Here is a 19,618-nt window from a genome sequence, read left to right as displayed (position 1 = left end):
TTTTATTAATTTTCTTATTCTGAATTATAATAAGTAAATGAAATAGTATGTATTTATTTGGATTTTTGAGAGCGAGCTGATGGCAGCAGATATGCAATATTTGAAGTTTGAGTTGCAATTACAACTTGAAAAAATTTGAGAAGAAATGTTAAAATCTTTTTTGACAAATTGTTTCTATTTTTTATTTAATATTTATGAATAATTAATGTATTTATAATATTTTTAAATTTTAAATAAAACAAAAATGTGTTGCATTTTTATAAAAGAATTTAGATCTTGATAATTATTGTTAAATTAAACTGATAATTTTTTAATGGATTGGATTAAAAAGAAGTGGGCATTCTTTTTATTTTTTATTTATTTATTAGAGGAAAGGAAATAGGATTGAAAGACATGAACTGAATTGTAGCTTTGTTCAAGTATCATTATTCGTCTTTAAAAAAGTAATTCTTTCTGCTGTGCTAAAGATTTTTTTTTTCTTTTTTTTTTTTTTTTTGTACTTCTTATTATTGCTAATTCTAGTTTTGAAATTTTTAGGAGAAAAACTAATAAGTGTAGAATATTCATGGGCACTTAAGTAAAAATAAACTGTAAGAAATGATATACAAATATATTACAGAACCTTATGTGCAACTTCAGTTTATATAAGACATGATTATTAAAGACATGAAAGATGTTTAAGATAATATATTTTAATTGGTCTTTAAGCAGCATATTCCATATTATAATTATATTACATACATTAATTTTTCTTTTTTCGCTTTCAGTTTTGTTGATGGCAAAACTGAGAGAATGCGGCCAAACAAGTTGGATGTAGGATTACATAGTTTTAGCAGTGGCTTTGGTACTGCCACTGATTTAAACACTGAACTTGGTAAAGCAGCTGGGGACTCTTGGACAAGAAAATCTTTATATGGGCGCACAATCCGACGATACCAGTTCCCTGAAAAACTTCAAATTATTAAGCCATTGGAAGGTAAATTATTAATTCTCTTGTGTGTGTGCATGATATATACGGATATGGTAGATAAAGAATTCATTTTTAACTAAAAAAAAAAAATCTAAAACCGGATATTACAATTCAAAATATTGTTTTAAAAGATAATACTGTTATCTGTAAAATTGGAGTTTTTAGTATTTAAATAAAATTTTATAATTTTTACTATTTTCTATTTTTTAAATTTTAATTAAGTAACTAATAATGCTTTACAACAAAATTATTAAATGTTTTTTGATGGGCAAATTTCTCCTTTTTTTCCCCTCCTGATTTTTAAACACTGTTGTCCTAAAGTTTTTATAGAAATCAATTCAAACATTTTTAAAAAATTGTTTTTGTTTTATAATACTCCCCCCCCCCCTTATTTTCTGTCATCTTTAAAAAGGCGTTTACATTCTGTTCTGTGTTAAAATATTTAATGTTGCAACATGTTTTTCTTTTGATGGCTCTGAATGGAATAAAATAACTATTTTCATCTGACTGTATACGATCTCAAGATGAATGTGTTATAGGTTTATCTAGAACCCTAAATACAAAATGGTTTTAAAAGCAGATAGAATTCAAGTGATTGTAATATTTTTATTAATTTGCACTTTATTTATTTGAGGATTCATTAGTTGTATATAAATATTTTTTTAATTAAATCATAGTTAAAATTGTACACATAGAAATAGGGAAATAACATTAATATTGTTGTGCATTCCTAAGAAAAATTCACTGGGATATTTTGATTATTTTACAAAAAAAAAAAAAAAAAAAAAAAAAACTTAATGATAATGAATAAAAAGGAAAATAAATAAATGTTGCATTAGATAAATATATAAATGAAAGTTTTGTGACTTCTCTTTGTTTAACTTAAGCTAGAAGAAAGTTCTTTTTCAAATATTTGCATTTAAACAGTTAAGATTGTTTATATTGATATATATATTTCATTTAATATTTATACTTGGTTTTTAATTCTAAATTTTATGCAACTTTTTGCCTGCAAGTGAGAATTTTTCTCATTATATTAAGTTCAGTGATTATAATAATGTTCGCATCAAAATTTCATTTCATAAAAATATTACATTGTGGATAAACACTTCAATCCAAATGCATTGATTCAAAGCAAATAATTTATAAAAGTGCAATGGAATTTTATTCAAGCATCTCTGAGATAGCATTTTTTTTTTTTCCCCCTTTCTTTCTTTTCCTTATATACATAGAATGAATTTGAGTTGAAATCTAAAAAACTGCCAACAATTTGTTGACGGGAAAAAAATTAATAAACCAGAAAAATATTTTCCAAATAAATGATTATTTATAATATAAATATGTAATTCTAGTTACTAGAGTTCCAATGTTTCGTGCAAAAAAAGAGTGTTTCTTTGATCTTAGATAATTCTATACCTATAACTATGAAGAATAACCAGTTTAAAGGAATATATTACATAGCATTTTAACTGTTCATTTACCTTGTGGATGAGCAATTATTTATGTTGATTATAATATTAGAAAGAATGAAATATTAATCTGATATTAATATTGAGCATGTGTGGAACGTTTGTGTCTTTTATTTAAATGTTTTTTCTCTGATTAATATTTTCCCACCATTTGCTCTTATTTTTTGGTCCTTTCAAAAGTGTGAAAACAAAGTAATACGACATTTGAAGGAAGGCATTTGTTCATCAGAAAAATTCAGCAGATTGCAACTTTATATTTATCATATAAATGCCATTTAATGAACTACAGCAGAAAATAATTCAAATGTGTAATATAATCTTTGTTCATTTTTTTATGTCTTACTGAATTGAAAATTACAATATTTAGTAGAATATTTTAATTATGTTGTCTATTGATATGATATTAGTATTATGTATTATATTTTTATAGAAGTTTTATAATCTGTTATTTAATTTTTTTTTTTTTCACTAACCTTTTTGACTAATTTCCTTTTTCAAATTATTGACTTTTTTAGGCTATTAAATGATTAATATGAGACACATTTCTTAAAAAAAAAAAAGCATTTTACTTTTTTATATAATATGACTGAAAAACATAAATTCAATTGAATCAGTTTTCTGAAAAGTTAAAACTATATATATTACAAAACAAAAATGGGAGTAAAAATCCTACTACCAATTAATAATTGCTAAAAATGCACAATTGAATGCTTTGGTGGATGAGCTTGAATTCCATCTTAGCATTTAAAAATATTAATGCATCAAATTGAATAAAAAAATATTATTAAAATTAAAGGGAAAATTGTATGGAATTGTATGGCGATTTCTCACTAAATATGATTGTCACTTTATATTTATATTATGCAATATCACTAAATATTATTATTATTATAAAATTACTCATTAAATATTACAGCAATTTTAAAAGATGTTTATTGCTATTTCTGGTATTCATTCAGGATGGTAGACTTAGCAAGTTTTTGGATGTTTGACAAGAAACCATACATTAATCTTAAGTCCTACAATTACTTATCTCTTAAAAGTTCAGCCTATTTTTGCACTTGATTAAAAATTTCATTTGATGCCTATTTCTTGATTTCTTTCTTCCAATTGAGTGTACTTTTTGGCAACACGGCTAACCATTTCTAATAATATTATTCAGCTCCATCAATTAGCTAAGCAAAACATTGGATTGAATGTGGCTGCAGAAAATGTTCAATGAATGAAGTTGAATTGAAATTCATATGATTTTTTTTATATTTGCCATTTGATACGAAGTACTGAGCTTGATTTCTGTTCTACATATGTTAGCATTTTGTATAGATAAATGTTTTGTATTATTATATGATAGAAGTTTTGAAATTTAGTTATTTAACTTTTAACTCATATAATTTCTGGAACCAATTAAAAATTACTTTGTTTTCATATGCAGGTTCTCAGACACTACATCATTGGCAAAGATTAGCAACTCCTCATTTGGGTGGCATTTTTGAATCCAGACCAGGAGTTAAAATTAGAGGTGAAACTAAATTGCAAGATTTTGATGAGAAAGTTAGTCTTGGAGATTTTGAAGAAGATGATGGTATGTATTTTTAAAACTAATTTTGTTTGTTGACGTTTTCCTAACATATGTTTAATGTTGAATTTCAAGAGTTATATTCAGCTGAAATGAGCTTCATAAGTTTATGCTTATAATAATATAATTTCTGATACTTTCTTATAAAATTTTTATTGTTTAATGATAAATTTATAGCAGTAATTTATAATAATGCATGAAACTTTTTCTAAATTGTTTCAGTTTATGAATTCTGGAGTTGAAATTTAAATTGAATTAGACAGTTTCAATTGGTTTTCTAATCAAAATTTTTATTCTAAATTAATTTTCCAAGTAGCTTTTGTAGTAGCTACGTCATGGATTGGCAATTTTTTTTTAATCTCAGATATATTGATATGCCCAGTAAATAGAATGCTTGAAATTTTCATCCTCCTCTTATAATCAATAAATATATCTGAAAATTCAATATTTTTATGATGTGCTGTAATTTTATCGGAGAAGTTTACATTTTATGCATGTTTTATAAATTAAAAGAAAATTGTGAAATAACTAGAGATAATATAATATATAGTTAATATTTTGGTTGATTTTACCAAAAAAAAAAAATACAGTAATCGATAAAACTCTATAAATTTAGCTATTTAATAAATGACCCTTCATATTTTTTAAACATTGACATCCCTCACTTAATTTTGTTTTTTTAATTATTGGGTTTTCTATCTTTCAATGTATTCAACCCATTAAAATTCTGTCCCAGTGTTTTACAGCATATTAAAATAAATGGTAAAAAGTTAAATAGATTGCAGAGAGAATATAGTAGAAATATGTATGATTTGAACAGGTTTTTTTTTTTTTTTTTTTTTTTCCCTCCTTCCCTGTATTTGCAATTTTTTCCTTTTTACTAGAATCTTGCTATGAACCAATTTTATGTTTATAAAGATTGGGGAAAAAATTAAATTGAAATAAATATGTGATGTATGTTTTTAAAAAAATAATTGAAATAATTAACATTATTTCTAATTGACATACTGAAATGTAAGAATAACTATTTTTTAAATCTAATTTGTATGGTTCTTCCAGATTTTTCTAATCCTGGAAAAAGCTTTATGGATACATCATCAATTTATACTTTCACTACATCTGCTTTAAAAACAAGCGAAATGACGAATGTTACTCCAAGGTTAGTTGTGTACCTTTAATTTTTCACTTTTATTTCAGTTCTTTTTTAACCAAAACTTTTTTTGTTTTGTAATTTATTATTTTTCTGCAATTTCATGTAGTGTAGTAATGTCAGAAACTTCTTTCACAGTATTCTAACTAGAGCACATTTAAATTCTGTACTGACTCTATGTCTTGCTGAGAGATAAACATTCACAGTAAGCTTTGTCTATTGCTTTGCTTGGTTTGGGTTGATGCATTTCACTTCTAAATCAAAACCTACTAATACTCAGTCAATATTTTACTTACATTCATGTATCTTGGCTATTGGATTATTTTTTATTTCTAAATATATTGGTAATTTTTTTTTTATAAATCAGAAGAAAAAAAAAAGGAAATTTTATTAAATATTTTTCTTCTGTAATTTTCTGTATAAATTTTAATTACTTTCTATTGCATTTATATTATATATACAATCAACTTATCATGTGAATTTGAATTGGCTTTTTTCCCATTCCCCCCTCTCCTGTTTAATGTTTTGAATTATTTGCATGAATTAAAGTCAATGGGTTTTAAAATGCATTTCAAAGTCATTATAAAATTCTACCAATTATCAATAGATAATTTTTAATTATGTAATATAATGTATTTAGTATATAAACTTTAATATTGCTATATTTCAACCATCAAATAAGAATTATTTGTTTCCAAGTTACTAAAATTTAGATAGTTTCACCATTCACTAAAAAAAAAATGTATTGTTTTAGTATAAAAGATTTTAATTTTAAATAATAAATTATTTTTAATTTATTAGAATCATGAAGCATCTAATAACTGGGAAAATACTATATTTGCATTAAGGTGAATTTTAAAATTGTTATATGGCATTAACATTATTTATGATTACTTAAAAAAAATATACACTTTTTACTTCATCCTTGTATATTAGTAAATTACTGTGCAATATATATACATATATTCATAGAAAAATCTAATTGTTTATTAATATCTGGAATAATTTTCTTCATCAAACTCTTTTGCTTTCCAGAGATTTGATAAATTCTGATAGTTCCTACATTAGTTATAAGAAATCACAATTTTTAAGGCTTTCATAATCACAATTAATAAATAATTGTTGCTAATTATTTTTTTCCACAGAAACAATAGTTAGTAATAATAAAATTAGAAAACTATTAGTTATTTAATTTTATCATTACTAATTATTGTTTCTGTGAAAAAAATGATTATTTTTGAATGATAATATAAAGTCATTGCTCTTTCAAGTTTTAACTTTATGTGTGAATGCACTATGACAGCAAGCATGTCGTAGCATGTTAAAAAATAAATTATTTATTAATATCTATTTAAATAACTTTGTTTATTGCATAGTTGTATTATTATACTGTGCAATAAATAAAGTGTATATATAATTTATGCTGCATTGCATTGTGTGTAAATTTCCTTGTGTTTGTCTTGTTATCCTGAATGTTTCCCTTCCTGTGAACATTTTAGTTATCCTCACGTGCAGTTGTCGACAAGAATAACATCCATACCCCCATCTACACTCAACAGTCCCCAACAGAAAGGATCTGGCTACTCACTGACAGGTCAAAGCCTTGCTAAACTTTTGACTGAGCGTGGGATACATGCCATGGTACCATCTGCTATAAGTTCATCGGTCAAGGTTAGAAACAATTTTGCGTCACTTTCTTTTCAAAGAATATAGAATTTTTTTCTTTTAATAGTTAACTTAACCTAAAACTAAATTCATTAATATTAACATTTTGATAATTTTTTAAATTTATTTTGAAAATATTTTTTAAAAGAGGGAAATATAGCATATACTTGATTCTTAGCAAATCCAAATATATCAAAGAAATGCATAAAGGTGTTTTCAGTGGCTATATATATAGAATTAAAATTAGCCTGGAAATATTTATAAGGGGTCAGAATAAAAATAATTTTTTAAAAGTCAGTCATTATGGTATAACTTAATATGTTGATGTTAATGCTTTCCCCATGGGTCAAATATATATCACTAGACACTGGCGACAAATAAAGTATTGCATGGTTAAAAAACTATTTGAAATATTAATAAGCATATAAAGCAGTTATTCAAAATCATTTATAGAGAGTTAACTGCAAATCAGCTGTTATTGGACTTTCAATTACATATCCTAATTAAAAATTAAATGTTTACTGCTAAGTAAAGTTTTTAGTATTGAAATGTCTTTCAAACCCTTTTTTTTTTTTTTGGTCCAAGATGGTAAATTATCTGCAATATCTCTGCCCTTTTGTGTGATGTGATGTTCTTTTCCTCTTGTTTTTGTGTGAATAATCCATCTCCACATGTTTTTCTGAATTATGGCTTATGTTTGCATTTTATTAATAACTAGCTGTCTTTGTCAACCAATTGGTTTCCCAGGAATGTATTTAATTTCAAATCTTTGATGAAATTCTACAAAATATTTTTAAGCCTCGGATGACAGGATGCATTAAAATCAAGTTTACCCTGTTTTGATAAATGTTAATGTCTGATGAATTCTAACTACTTTAATTATAAATTCTTGCATGAATTTTTCCCACTAGAATCTACTTTTACAACTTTGCAAGTAGCATTAAAAAATAATAATAACTTGGGCAATTTGTCTTTTGCAATATTGTAACTCTTATTTCCACATGCAAACTACATAGATAATTGTTGTTTTGCTATAAGATCTTGATCATGGGTTTTTTAGTCAGCACATTTATTCCACTAAATATATAGAAAATTTTGTTCAGTGTCAGAAGTATACAGATATATTTTCTGATGGGAAGAGGAGTGAGTGAGTAATGGAATGAGGGAAATAGGTAATGTAATCGCATAGACATTTAGCCACTCAAAGATATTCCAAAAATATAGATTGCTTATTTCATCCCAACAAATCTCTTCAGCAAGTGGTACATTTTTCAAATAATTCTAATCCTAAACACACAAAACAAACACATAAATATATAAAAATTATGAAATTAATGAAACATTTTCCATGAAATATTTTAATTTTTCATCATCAAGTTTCCTAAGAAAATCTGCAATTAACATATTCTAATTTACTTACATTATTTTCTAATAAATCTTTCATAAAATGAAGATGAATATAATCTCCTAGCATCTTTATTTCATACTTCAATCTTGCTTTATTATAGTTATAAATTATCTCTTGCTAAATATATTTATCATATATGACAGTTTTTTCTCTTTTACTCAATTGCTATAATACATTTTGTATTTATTTTTTAAATGCTGTTGTGCACATCTAGTTATTTTAATTAAATATAGCTTTGTTTTTATTATTTGTGTACAAAAACATAGTGCCTGTCTTAAAATCTCTTTTTAATAATCATGAAAGTTTGTTGCATTTTTTTATTGATGATGCAATTGATTTAAGATGTTTACAGAGGTGAAACCAATAAAATTGGCAATGCTAGATGTAGTATCAGATCTAGTTCAAAATATGGTTATAATATAAAAGTTGGTGTTTTTAAGAATTTACTTGTATCCGGCATTAAAAAGAAAAACTAAGTTTTTACTATTTTAGTTCTGAATGTCTTAATAATTATTGAAACATTTAATGACTTTAAAATTTCCTTATTTGTATTGAAGTAATTAAAAAAAATTAAACATTTTGTAAAATTTTATGCATTGTATGATTTACTAAAATGGTCCATCTAATTTTTTTAGTCAGTCTCCCCCACACCCACCCCAGCTCCTTCACCTGAAGGCTCTCCACCATCATCGCCTCTGCCATTTACAGCAGTTAGGATTCCAGATTTAGTTGGTAGTGCATCCATTGCTAAGGGATATCACTTGTTCCGTAAGCCTCGCAGATCACGTTCACAGCCTCCCCCTAAAAGAAGTACCAGAGAAGCATCTGCCGGCCTTAATTTAGATCTAATGGAAAGCATTCAAGGTATTGGACTAAAAACATTGATACCAACAACTGAATGTTCCCTCAATAAACGTACTGTAAGTACCGAAACTTTAACATCAGACAGTTCAACTGTTACCATTTCCTCCAGACTTGAAGCAGCCACAAAAAGGCAAGATTCTTCCAAGACTGTATCATTTCCAACTTCCATTTCTGGGCAGGAGGAAGTTTCCAGAAAGACTGTAAGCCCAGAAACATTGCTCGATAAACCATGGGGTTACGTCCCGCCATCTGTTTCAATTGTCAAAAGTCCCGCTGCAATTGGTCTTACACCCACTGTTGCCCCGCCTTTGTCTCGAATGCCTAACCCGGTGTTACAATTGAACAGTCTTCGAAGTATAAGACCAAACTGTGCCGATGTGGGTACAGTTGGGACATTACGAACACTAAGGAAGGGAGGTTACATTTAGATTCAACACATGGCATTTGAGAATAAATAAAATATACAAATTTATATATCTATATATATAAAGAATAAGATAAATATTTATCTAATTCTACCAAATTTTGGACAATTGGGTGCATAGTGGTTTCTCCACTGCAAAAGGCAGCATGTTTCTTAGGTCAGACTGATTGCTTTTATTGTATTATAGGAAGATTGTAAAGTAAGAAGTGTGTCTTATGAATTGTTACAAAGAGTATCTGAAATGTTTAATTGTAAGATAAATAATATTTGATGATACATAAAAAAAACTGGTCATAGATTATAGTTCCTGCTTAGGATGTTATTTATTATTTTGTGATTTTGAACGATAGGTTGAGTGAAGTTTGCTGAAGAAACTTGTCAAAAATGGTTGTAAATAGGATTAGTAGTAGAATAAAGTTTCTCAAATTTTCATGTGCTGCTATAGGATATATTTATTAACCTTAAACACCTGAACTAGTTTAACTGAATAACTTGAAAATATTTTAAAACTGAAAATGGTTTGTGGTTTTTTGAGTGTGAGCATTCCATTTTATAATAATTAAGTATTTGTTAAGTTGTATTTACAAACATTTGATGAGCACTTACTTTTGGATTGAAGTATTCAAACATGGAACATATATATATATTAGTTTGCTTCTTTTAAAATGTATTTTATTTTTAAATATCTATTCCTCTAATATTTGATACACATCAAAAATTTAGTTTTATGTATAAAAGCATTTTAATTCTTAACATACTAAATTTTAAAACTATTTAAGCATGATTCATTTGCTTTATCAAGATATTAATTATATAATAATTAATTCTGGAATGAAGTTAATACCTCTAACACATCTCTCCTTCACTAAAAAATATTTTGAACCATACTATTTTATTTATTTATTTAACTTTTCCTGTAACAGAATGGCATATAACTAAAAATAAAATTATCAATTGTAGTTTTGCTTAAATTTAAAAAGTTATCCTCAAAGAAAAGTTTTATATGGCTAATTTGAAACTTGATTGGGTTTTTTCCCATTTATTGACGATATCATTCATTGAATTGATACAAGTTCTTTTAATTAAAATAGAATTTTGTTACCTAATAAAATTCTTTTTTAAAGTATTTAATTTTGGTGCTGATGTGTTTCTTTACAGCTTTGCATGGAACTGTGATATTATGTTTTTATTAAGACTTTTCATTAGTTATGTTTTTGTCTTGCACTTATGCTTAAGCAGTAGTTTGTGTAGAAATATAATCACCAAAATTTGACTATAGATCATTGTAATGTTTTGTCAAAATATTCTAATATTTTAAAAATTGAAACTAGTGATCAATTTCAATATAATTTATAAAATGAAATTTACTTTTAATCCTGTATAACAATTTTACTTTATGTTTAAAAATCTGAAATGGCAAATATGAAATCTAAAAATTTTGGTTTAGTTTTAATGCATCTGTTAAAGTATTTTCATGTAGTAGGCATTCCTGCAAGCATAGTTTGGACCAAAATGCTACTTCATATTATTTTTGCAGTAGTATGTTTTGTTCAGTGTTGGTAGTTCTAAGAAAATTCAAATATTTCTTTTATTGTCAGAAATAGCTTCAAAATATATTTAACTTGATTTAGTGTGTTTACAAATATATAGAGATTTTACAGCATTTGCTTTTAGAATGTACTTAAAATAATACTCAGCTTCTTTTAAGTATGTTGCTTTAAATTAATGTATAACGAATTTTAGTCTAAATATTAAGGTACAAATGAGATCCTAGCTCTTCATTACTGACTAGTCTTTTGATGTTACTTAATATACAGGCTATTAAAGCAAGTTTAGGTATATTTTGAAGTCTTATTTTATTCTGTGATTTTGCAGTCTGAATTGTTGACAAAGACTGATTTTAAATATTCAAATTTTCCTATTTTTAATGTAGTAAATATAATTGAAGCATACTTTTGCAGTATTTAAACTCCAATATTACTTTTCAGATTGAAAGAAAAATCCTAAAATAAATTTTTATTATGTATGTATTAGAAAGAGAATTAAGTTTAGATTTGTATATGAAATCATAAAAACCGATAAATAAAATTAAGATATTTTCGAACTGCCAAGTGCAATATTTACTTTTACCACTGTTTTCTTATGCACATTCAGTCATGAATTGTATAATTCCATTTACAATGAACTTCCTAAATTTGCAGTTTATGTGGACCAAAGCAATGTGTTTTCTAAATTAACTATTATAGTATACATGTATTATCACAATTTAACTTGCACTGAAATATTTACTTTAAGTTTTACAATCTTAAACTTTTATTCTAAAAAAGAAATATTAAATACAAAACATTTTTCTTCTCTTATGCTTTTACAGTGCCAAATGAATATTTAAATGCTGACTACAACTTTTAATTAAACCAAATTGCTCACTTTGCACGGGTTTCATTTTTTTACAGTTCTTTAAAAATGCCACATTAATGATCTGAAATGTAATTTATTTCAGATTTTTCATGAGATTTTATAAAATAATACACATCAGATATTGTATGATCAAAATGTCTTTTCATTTTGTAGCTGTGTGAAACTAAAAATTGTATAGATTTTAGGTGCTGTATTTCTGAATTATTATTTATAGTTTTTTTTTTTTTTTTTTTTTGTAGATATCAATTTATTTTCCCTTTGTTTGATCGCTGCATGTGTGTTGTATTTTATAAGGACCAAAGATGTAATTTATCCTTGAACATATTGCAGTGAAATAAATATGGGAAAACCTGTAGTTATGTTTTTTATTTCTTTCACCATGATTATGAAATATATATATATTTTTTAATATACTTAAATTTGAAAAATTCAGGCAATTTAAATTTGATTGTGGATAAATTTCTTTTGAAGCATTCATTTATATTTTCACATTTTGAATGGTAATATTATATATCAAATCAAATGCTTCATATCAAAACTGTTAATAGATTTCATGCATATAAGAAGAAACATGATCATTCAATTTTGTGATAAATGATTTTAAGTTTAGTTTCATTTAATTCAGAAACATGAGATTTCTGTTAAATGAACCTTGCAATTCTGCATCATGTTCAGATAACAAGGGCAACACCTGATAAGACATCATTTCTGCCTATGCATTACTTCAGCGGAAAAGTGTTTAATCAGATTTTACATGTAGTATGCTGAAATACGTGACAGATCTTTGAGCCCAGTATCTTCCATTTTCAAAATCAATATCAAATAATGATATAGATAAATTATGTTAATGAATAGGGAAGAACAAAGGTTACATTTGGATTTTTATTTACTATTAGCTAGTTGTAAAGGCACAGCATTGATATAACATGATGAATGTCAACGAAATCAATATAAAATAAAATTGAAAGCAAATAAGAAACAAAAGAAGAAGAAGAAAAAAAAAAGACTTTGAATGTTTTCTTTATGATATCACATAGAGGGCTGCAGGTTATAAAAATCTATATAATAATTGTAAATGAAAACAGAACGAGAAGATTTCCTTCACTTGATCTTGTTCCATTTTCTTTGAATGTATTTATTGAAATTAAAAATAAGTAATATATATTATATATATATATATATATAAAATTTAAGTCAATTCCTACTTAGGTCCAAAAAAATTTATTTTACTTTTTATTAATTACAATTAATATAAATATATATAAACATATGACAGAATTACAATATTAAGTGGGAAAATAGAGCTTGGCGACATGGCGATGGATTTGGCGACCAAATAAAAATTACTGGACAAATTTAATATTTGAAAAAAAAATTGTATTAACATCAAGTGTCATCCACTACAAATTTAAAAAAAAATGTATTTGAACTTGAGTGGATGAATAAAAAGTAATTTATTAACAATTGAAAATTTGAACAAGATATATATAGGGTAAGTGTGAACTAATTGTAGGAATTTAAAAAATAATTTCTCACATGTTAATTCTCATTTGTTTCCTTGCTAAGGCAAGATTGAAAAGAAAGGGCTTTGCTAAACCAATAATTATCCAACTAAGTATTAAATTCCGTCTCCGTTTTTGAGCAAAAAAAATTTCAACTTATGAGAAAAACAATTGAGAATAAATAATTTTCTCTTGTTTTATATTAGGGGGAAATATCTCGGTTATTACTTTAAAAAAAATTTGAAGATAATGAAATAAGAGTTTCGGTTACAGAAATTTAAAATTTAATTCGAGGAGAAAAAAAATGATTATATTTTTTTTAAAAAATTAGTAATTGTTTCAAATATTCGTAAGACGTTAAAAATAAATATTAACCGACCCCCCCCCCCAAGCAGTTCTGTCAAATGGTGTATCAATTATTCCCCATTATCATCAGAAATGTTACTACTGGCAGATACGTGCGAAAATCACCAAACACAAAACAAGACATTAAATTTTAAAATTCGGACGTCGAGATGCATTTTAATTAACAACATGAATACTTTGATGCCAAATTTATGACTGCAAATGCGATGAATACTCGCAAACTTTTCCTTCTATCATGTCATTGGAACGAATGAAAATTGTCTCTCAAAATTAGTTTGTGTTGGAGGATATAGTTTCTGGAAAAAATGCTGCTCGCCTGTCATGCTTAGGGGAGGAAATGAAATTTAGGGATAGAATCTTTTTTTACACCTACAAAACCACAATATTCAACATTGAGATGTTTCTGCTGTTAATATGTGGCAATCAACATTTTCTAAAATGGCCAATGCGTAATTCATTAGATGGATTTCTTAGTCTAAAAATGAAAGTTTGGGGGAGACCATACTTTCTAAACAAAGGGTTTACTTTCTTACATAAAATTATAACCCGGTCATGAACGCCCCAAATGGTCAGACTTTTATGTTCAGAGTCCTATATATGAATATGTTGCGCTACGCAGTATAAGAAGCAAGACATTTTGGGAGCCTTTTTTTTAAAAGTCAAAATTGCACAAAGAATTACAATTTTAATAACAACATTGTATTTTAAATTTCTTTCGTCTATAAGTCATTGCATCTTTGGGTTTTCACGTTTAAATATATGCAAACGTATAGACAAATGGACGGTCAACTCGTTGACAGATTGGAATTAGACTGATCAAATCAACACTTTAGACATTGAAAATGTGTTCCAAATTTTATCCATTTAGTTGTTTATGTGTTATGGTACTTTTCCGTTAGCCGGGCGCAAATATCGCCAATTGTGAACCAAACGCGAATTTGGCGTAATTCTACTTTATTTGGCGATTTTTCGCTAGCGCAGGCTAACGGAAAAACACCAGTTTGTTTTTTACCTTTTGCACCTACCCTAAGACAATTAATACATTTTTAATAACCTTTTTTAAAGTGTGTTCAACCATTTATAATTCAAATTTGGTTTCGAATATTCACTCAAGTAGCTTTAATACCTGTATCCAAAACAAAACAACCTGTATACTCATCACATCAAAACAATCATTATACTCACGAATTATTGTATAAAAATTCACAGACGCTTTTGAAGCAATTTTTAAATATATATTAATCGTAGAAATTTTGCCAACGGAAGTAAGAATAGTCAAATAATCTTTGAGTGAATTAGATTTCAAATATAGTTTTTTTTAGAAAGTCAAAACACCAAAGGGAAAATCCGACTTAATGCCCTTTTAATTAATACCAATGTCGAATTTTTGAGGACAATTTCACCAAATATCTAATTTTGATAATTTTTAATGCAACCCTAAAATACATATTTCTAGCCAAATATTGTAACTATTACCATCAATCCGAAGTTTGGCAAGTTTTTGGTAGATCGGAACGATTCAATTGTGTTTGGCGAGAAATTGAATACTAATCTGAAGTATTGCACTATTTTTTTTTCTGCTATTAGAGAGCACATTGTCATCTTTTATTCTTAGTACACTTTGTACACTAATAATTAATTAAAATAACAATATTTAAATAGGGCACATGAGAATTGTATATAATTTTTCAAAAAACTGATTTTGAATCATATATTGGTACTTATTAATTAAATGTGTGGCCGGGATAGCCTGGTTGGTAGGGCAGCGGATTCGCGTCTCTTGGGTTGCGAGTTCGAACCCCGCCGGCCGAAGACTCCCCGCGTGTGTGGTGACCGGGCGCGTATAGATCTGTCGTGGTCACAAAGTCCTCCATGTCGAGAGTAATACCACTGGGGGTACTGGATCAGGGGTGATCGTTCTCTGATTCAGGTCTAAATTACGATCTGTGGTTGCATGAATGAAGTCTGCTCTGTGATATAGGGTTGACTCGTGTGTAGCTGAGTTGTTCTCTTGGCCCTTGTTGGCGCTATTGTAAGCAAAAGACGCATCCTCGGCTTTATCCACAAATGGCTTAAAGTCAGTGAGCTTGTCTAAGACAAGTGCCATTAGAAACAACAACAATTAACTGTGAGTGATTGGCGATGATAATAATTCGTTATCGTTAATAATGATGATAATTCGCGACTACATTTGGCCATTTTTTGGATCTTTTAACGTTCATAATAAGCAATGCATTTCAGAAGAGAATTTCTTAAAAATCCATACCGTTGTATCCTTAATAGTTGAAAAAAAACACATGCTGTTGTTTGATCCAACTTATTTATCATCATTACACACGTATATACAAAAATCATACTCTTATTATCGATAGTTTCTCTTATATTATCTATATTACAGAATAATTATTTCTCATTCCGTCACTTTATATAGCAATGCATGAAATCATGATAAGACCAGTTTCGAAACCAAGAAGAAAGACTCCAATGTCATCATTGGCTTGAAGGTAATATTGCATAGACAATGTAACATACCGACTTGAATAATGTAAAGTCTCCATTGTAATGCCCAAAGGAATTAACAGGAAACTAAAGAATATAGTAACTGCAATAAGTATCATTATTTTATCATTACCCTCTTCATAGAATACTGGCATATGGCGGCACACCAGCTAATATTTACCTTCAGTAAAACTTCACTACAGGTATAAGTCTCATTTTTCACAAAATCTTTTGCGATGTTCAGCAGTTGTTTCACAACTTTGAAGGAGGTGGTCATTTAATCATATTTGATAAAATTCTTATCACAATGTTGAGATTATTAACATAGACATTTGTTTCTAATGAAAAATTAAAATTAATCGATGGGATTGCAAATCATCTGCTTTTACCACATCTGTTATTTTTCCTGAAGTAATATATTACGTCACCGGCGAATTAGAAATGACTAAATTATTTCGTATTGTTACTTATAAGCTACTTTGAAAGTGAACAATGTCTAACTTTTATGAAAATAAAGATTCAGAGTTCTAATACGGAATCAATTTTGTATTATCTTTATCGGCGTATGACTCTGCGTTTTAATGTGCAGATTGTAAACGCTCGATACATAAAATAAACATTTCTTATTTTAGGATATTACGACCAACGATTTAAAGTATTTTAAAGAAATTAAAATAAAAACACAAACTACGTCAAATCCAAGCAACGGTGAGCATCTCACTCGTTCTATTTATTTTTTTTTCTCAATCTCGTTGCCAGATGCAACAGCAGAAAAATAGTTTCATTTAACACAAAAATAATATATAAAATATTTTTGATGCAATTACTTCAAAAACAAACATGAACAATTATAACAATTAAACAAATACAAAACATTAATAATTATTTATAATATTTAGTTACGTGTGAACCACAATAACTTGCGATGATGAGTTGCGTTACTCACAACCTGTTCCTACATCACTCCCTTGCCAGTAACGAAGTTACGTTAATTAGAAAAAAAATTGAAAATGACATTTAAATTTAATATGAATAGAATGCACTAGAACAACATTTTATGCATCGTCTGTAAAACGCACAGGTCGTTTTATTTTTCTTCCACAACGTGTTTGTGTGGTTAAAGCAGGCAGTTTCTCGTCCTTTATTGAATCACTTAATGCATTCTTATGTTGCATCCTTTCAGTTGAGCCACTTCTTTTGGGTTCACAAGATGCAGGACTGTTAACAGTTGATGGCAATGGAGCATCAGAAGTGTCAAAATGTGTTAACTTATAGGCTGGTTTAATTCGATCAATAGAAATATTTACATGTTCACCTTTGATTAATAACGTGAAAAATTTTTGCGTTCGTTGTAATACTAAAAATGGTCCTTCATATGGCGGTTCTAAGGGTTTTTTTACGCGATCAATCCTAAGAAATACGTGAGTAGTTGTATTTAAATCTTGTGGAACAAAAATGTGTTGTTTACATTTTTGCTTGGGTATTCTTGGTTTTATTAACTGCATCTGTTTTCGCAGATTATCAACAAAAGAATCTGTAATGGACACAGTTTTCGAATCTTCAAAAAATTCACCAGGTAATTTGATAGATTTACCAAATACCATTTCTGCTATTGTAAAACTACAATCGTCTCGAAGAGAAGCTCGTAAACCCATGAGAACCGTAGGCAACGACTCAGTCCATCGAATACAGTTGTGGCATCTAATGGCTGCTTTTAGCGTGCGATGTAGGCGTTCTATCTTTCCATTGCTTTGGGGATGATAAGACGTCGTATGCCGTAATTTTACACCACAAATGATTGCTAATTTTTTGAATAATTCTGAAGTAAACTGAGTTCCTCGATCCGTAACCACGAGAGAAGGTACTCCAAATCGTGTTATCCAGCATTCGTAAAAAGCTTGTGCAACAACTTCAGCAGAGATCTGTCGTAAAGGAACCACTTCCATCCAAGATGTGTGTCTATCGATGCATGTCAAACAATAGATGTATCCATCCGATGGAGAATACGGCCCAATCAAATCAATATGAATTACACTAAAACGATCATCTGGCGGTTTAAAAGTTCCAAATTCGGATTTTGTATGCCGCGAAATTTTATTTTTTTGGCAATGGAGACATGCTCGTGTCCAGTTACGAACTTCCTGTTTCAGTGAAGACCAAATGAATCGTGATGACATTTCTTTAACTGTTGTACGAATTCCAGGGTGAGATAAACAATGGATTTGTTGAAACATCCGCATACGGAAAGGCTTTGGAATAAAAGGTCTAACCTTTGATGTAGATGTGTCGCACCATAAAGATTTTCCGGATGGAAGTTGACACTGCTTAAATTTCAAGGATTTACTGTAAAGTCGCAGTTGTTTCAGTTCGTCATCATCAGTTTGGGCGTCAGCAATTTGATCATAGTCTATAGTTGGCAGGTTAACATTAGCAATTCTCGATAATGTATCTGCGACAATATTTTCCTGACCCTTTACATGACATATATTTGTGGTAAATTGAGAAATATACTGTAAATGTCTCAACTGTCTTGGCGACGCTTTGTCGTTCTTTTGCTTAAAAGCAAAAACTAAAGGTTTATGATCAGTGAAGATTTGGAAATCTCTACCTTCCAAATAATGCTTAAAATGTTTTACGGACAAATAAATAGCCAAAAGTTCACGATCGTACGTCGAATAATTGGTTTGTGCCTCATTTAACTTTTTTGAAAAAAATGCGATAGGTTTCAACCCATCAGGTTCGTGTTGTTGCAAAACTGCTCCTATAGCCAAATCCGATGCGTCTGTGTGAAGAGACAGAGGATAATCGGAATTTGGATATGTCAACATTGCAACTTCTGCTATATCCATTTTGCATTTTTCAAATAATTTTACAGTTTCCTCACTCCAAGGCACTTTTCTCTGATCTTTCTTTTTGGCACCTTTTAAAAATTCATGAAGAGGGGCTTGAGTTGCCGCAGCATTTTTTATGTATGGACGATAGAAGTTTAGCATACCTAAAAATGTACGCAATTTTTGAAGGGTGTTTGGCAATGGATACTCTAATATGGCCTTTACTTTTTCAGGCAGAGGCCTTGATCCTTTAGCCGAAATTTTATAGCCCAAAAATTCTAGTGAATCAACTCCGAAAACTGATTTGCTGACATTTATGCGAAGCCCGTAATCATTTAAGCGTTGAAAAACTATTTTGAGATGTGAACGATGTTCTTCTGGACTAGAAGAGGCAATCAATACATCATCTAAATAAGGAAACACAAAGTCTAAATTTCGAAATACTTCGTGAATAAATCTTTGGAATGTTGCCGGAG

At 28.2% G+C, this 19,618-nt stretch overlaps 1 protein-coding gene across 5 annotated transcripts in view; it reads left to right on the top strand.

The window, feature by feature from the left end:
* Positions 1 to 12,299, top strand: part of LOC129980553 (trafficking kinesin-binding protein 1-like) — a 120,702-nt gene extending 108,403 nt beyond the window's left edge. For all 5 annotated transcript variants that reach the window (XM_056090916.1, XM_056090924.1, XM_056090942.1 and 2 more), the window contains exons 13-17: positions 768 to 976; positions 3,872 to 4,021; positions 5,075 to 5,174; positions 6,665 to 6,836; positions 8,874 to 12,299. In XM_056090916.1, the coding sequence (XP_055946891.1) occupies positions 768 to 976; positions 3,872 to 4,021; positions 5,075 to 5,174; positions 6,665 to 6,836; positions 8,874 to 9,530 (1,288 nt within the window). In that variant the 3' untranslated portion in view covers positions 9,531 to 12,299. The remainder of the gene's footprint in view (positions 1 to 767; positions 977 to 3,871; positions 4,022 to 5,074; positions 5,175 to 6,664; positions 6,837 to 8,873) is intronic.
* Positions 12,300 to 19,618: the final 7,319 nt, after the last annotated feature.

This window comes from Argiope bruennichi, chromosome 1, assembly GCF_947563725.1.
Source record: "Argiope bruennichi chromosome 1, qqArgBrue1.1, whole genome shotgun sequence".
Lineage (NCBI taxonomy): Eukaryota > Metazoa > Arthropoda > Arachnida > Araneae > Araneidae > Argiope > Argiope bruennichi.
The sequence above is the reverse complement of the archived record's forward strand: the minus strand, read 5'-3'. Positions and strand labels throughout refer to the sequence as shown.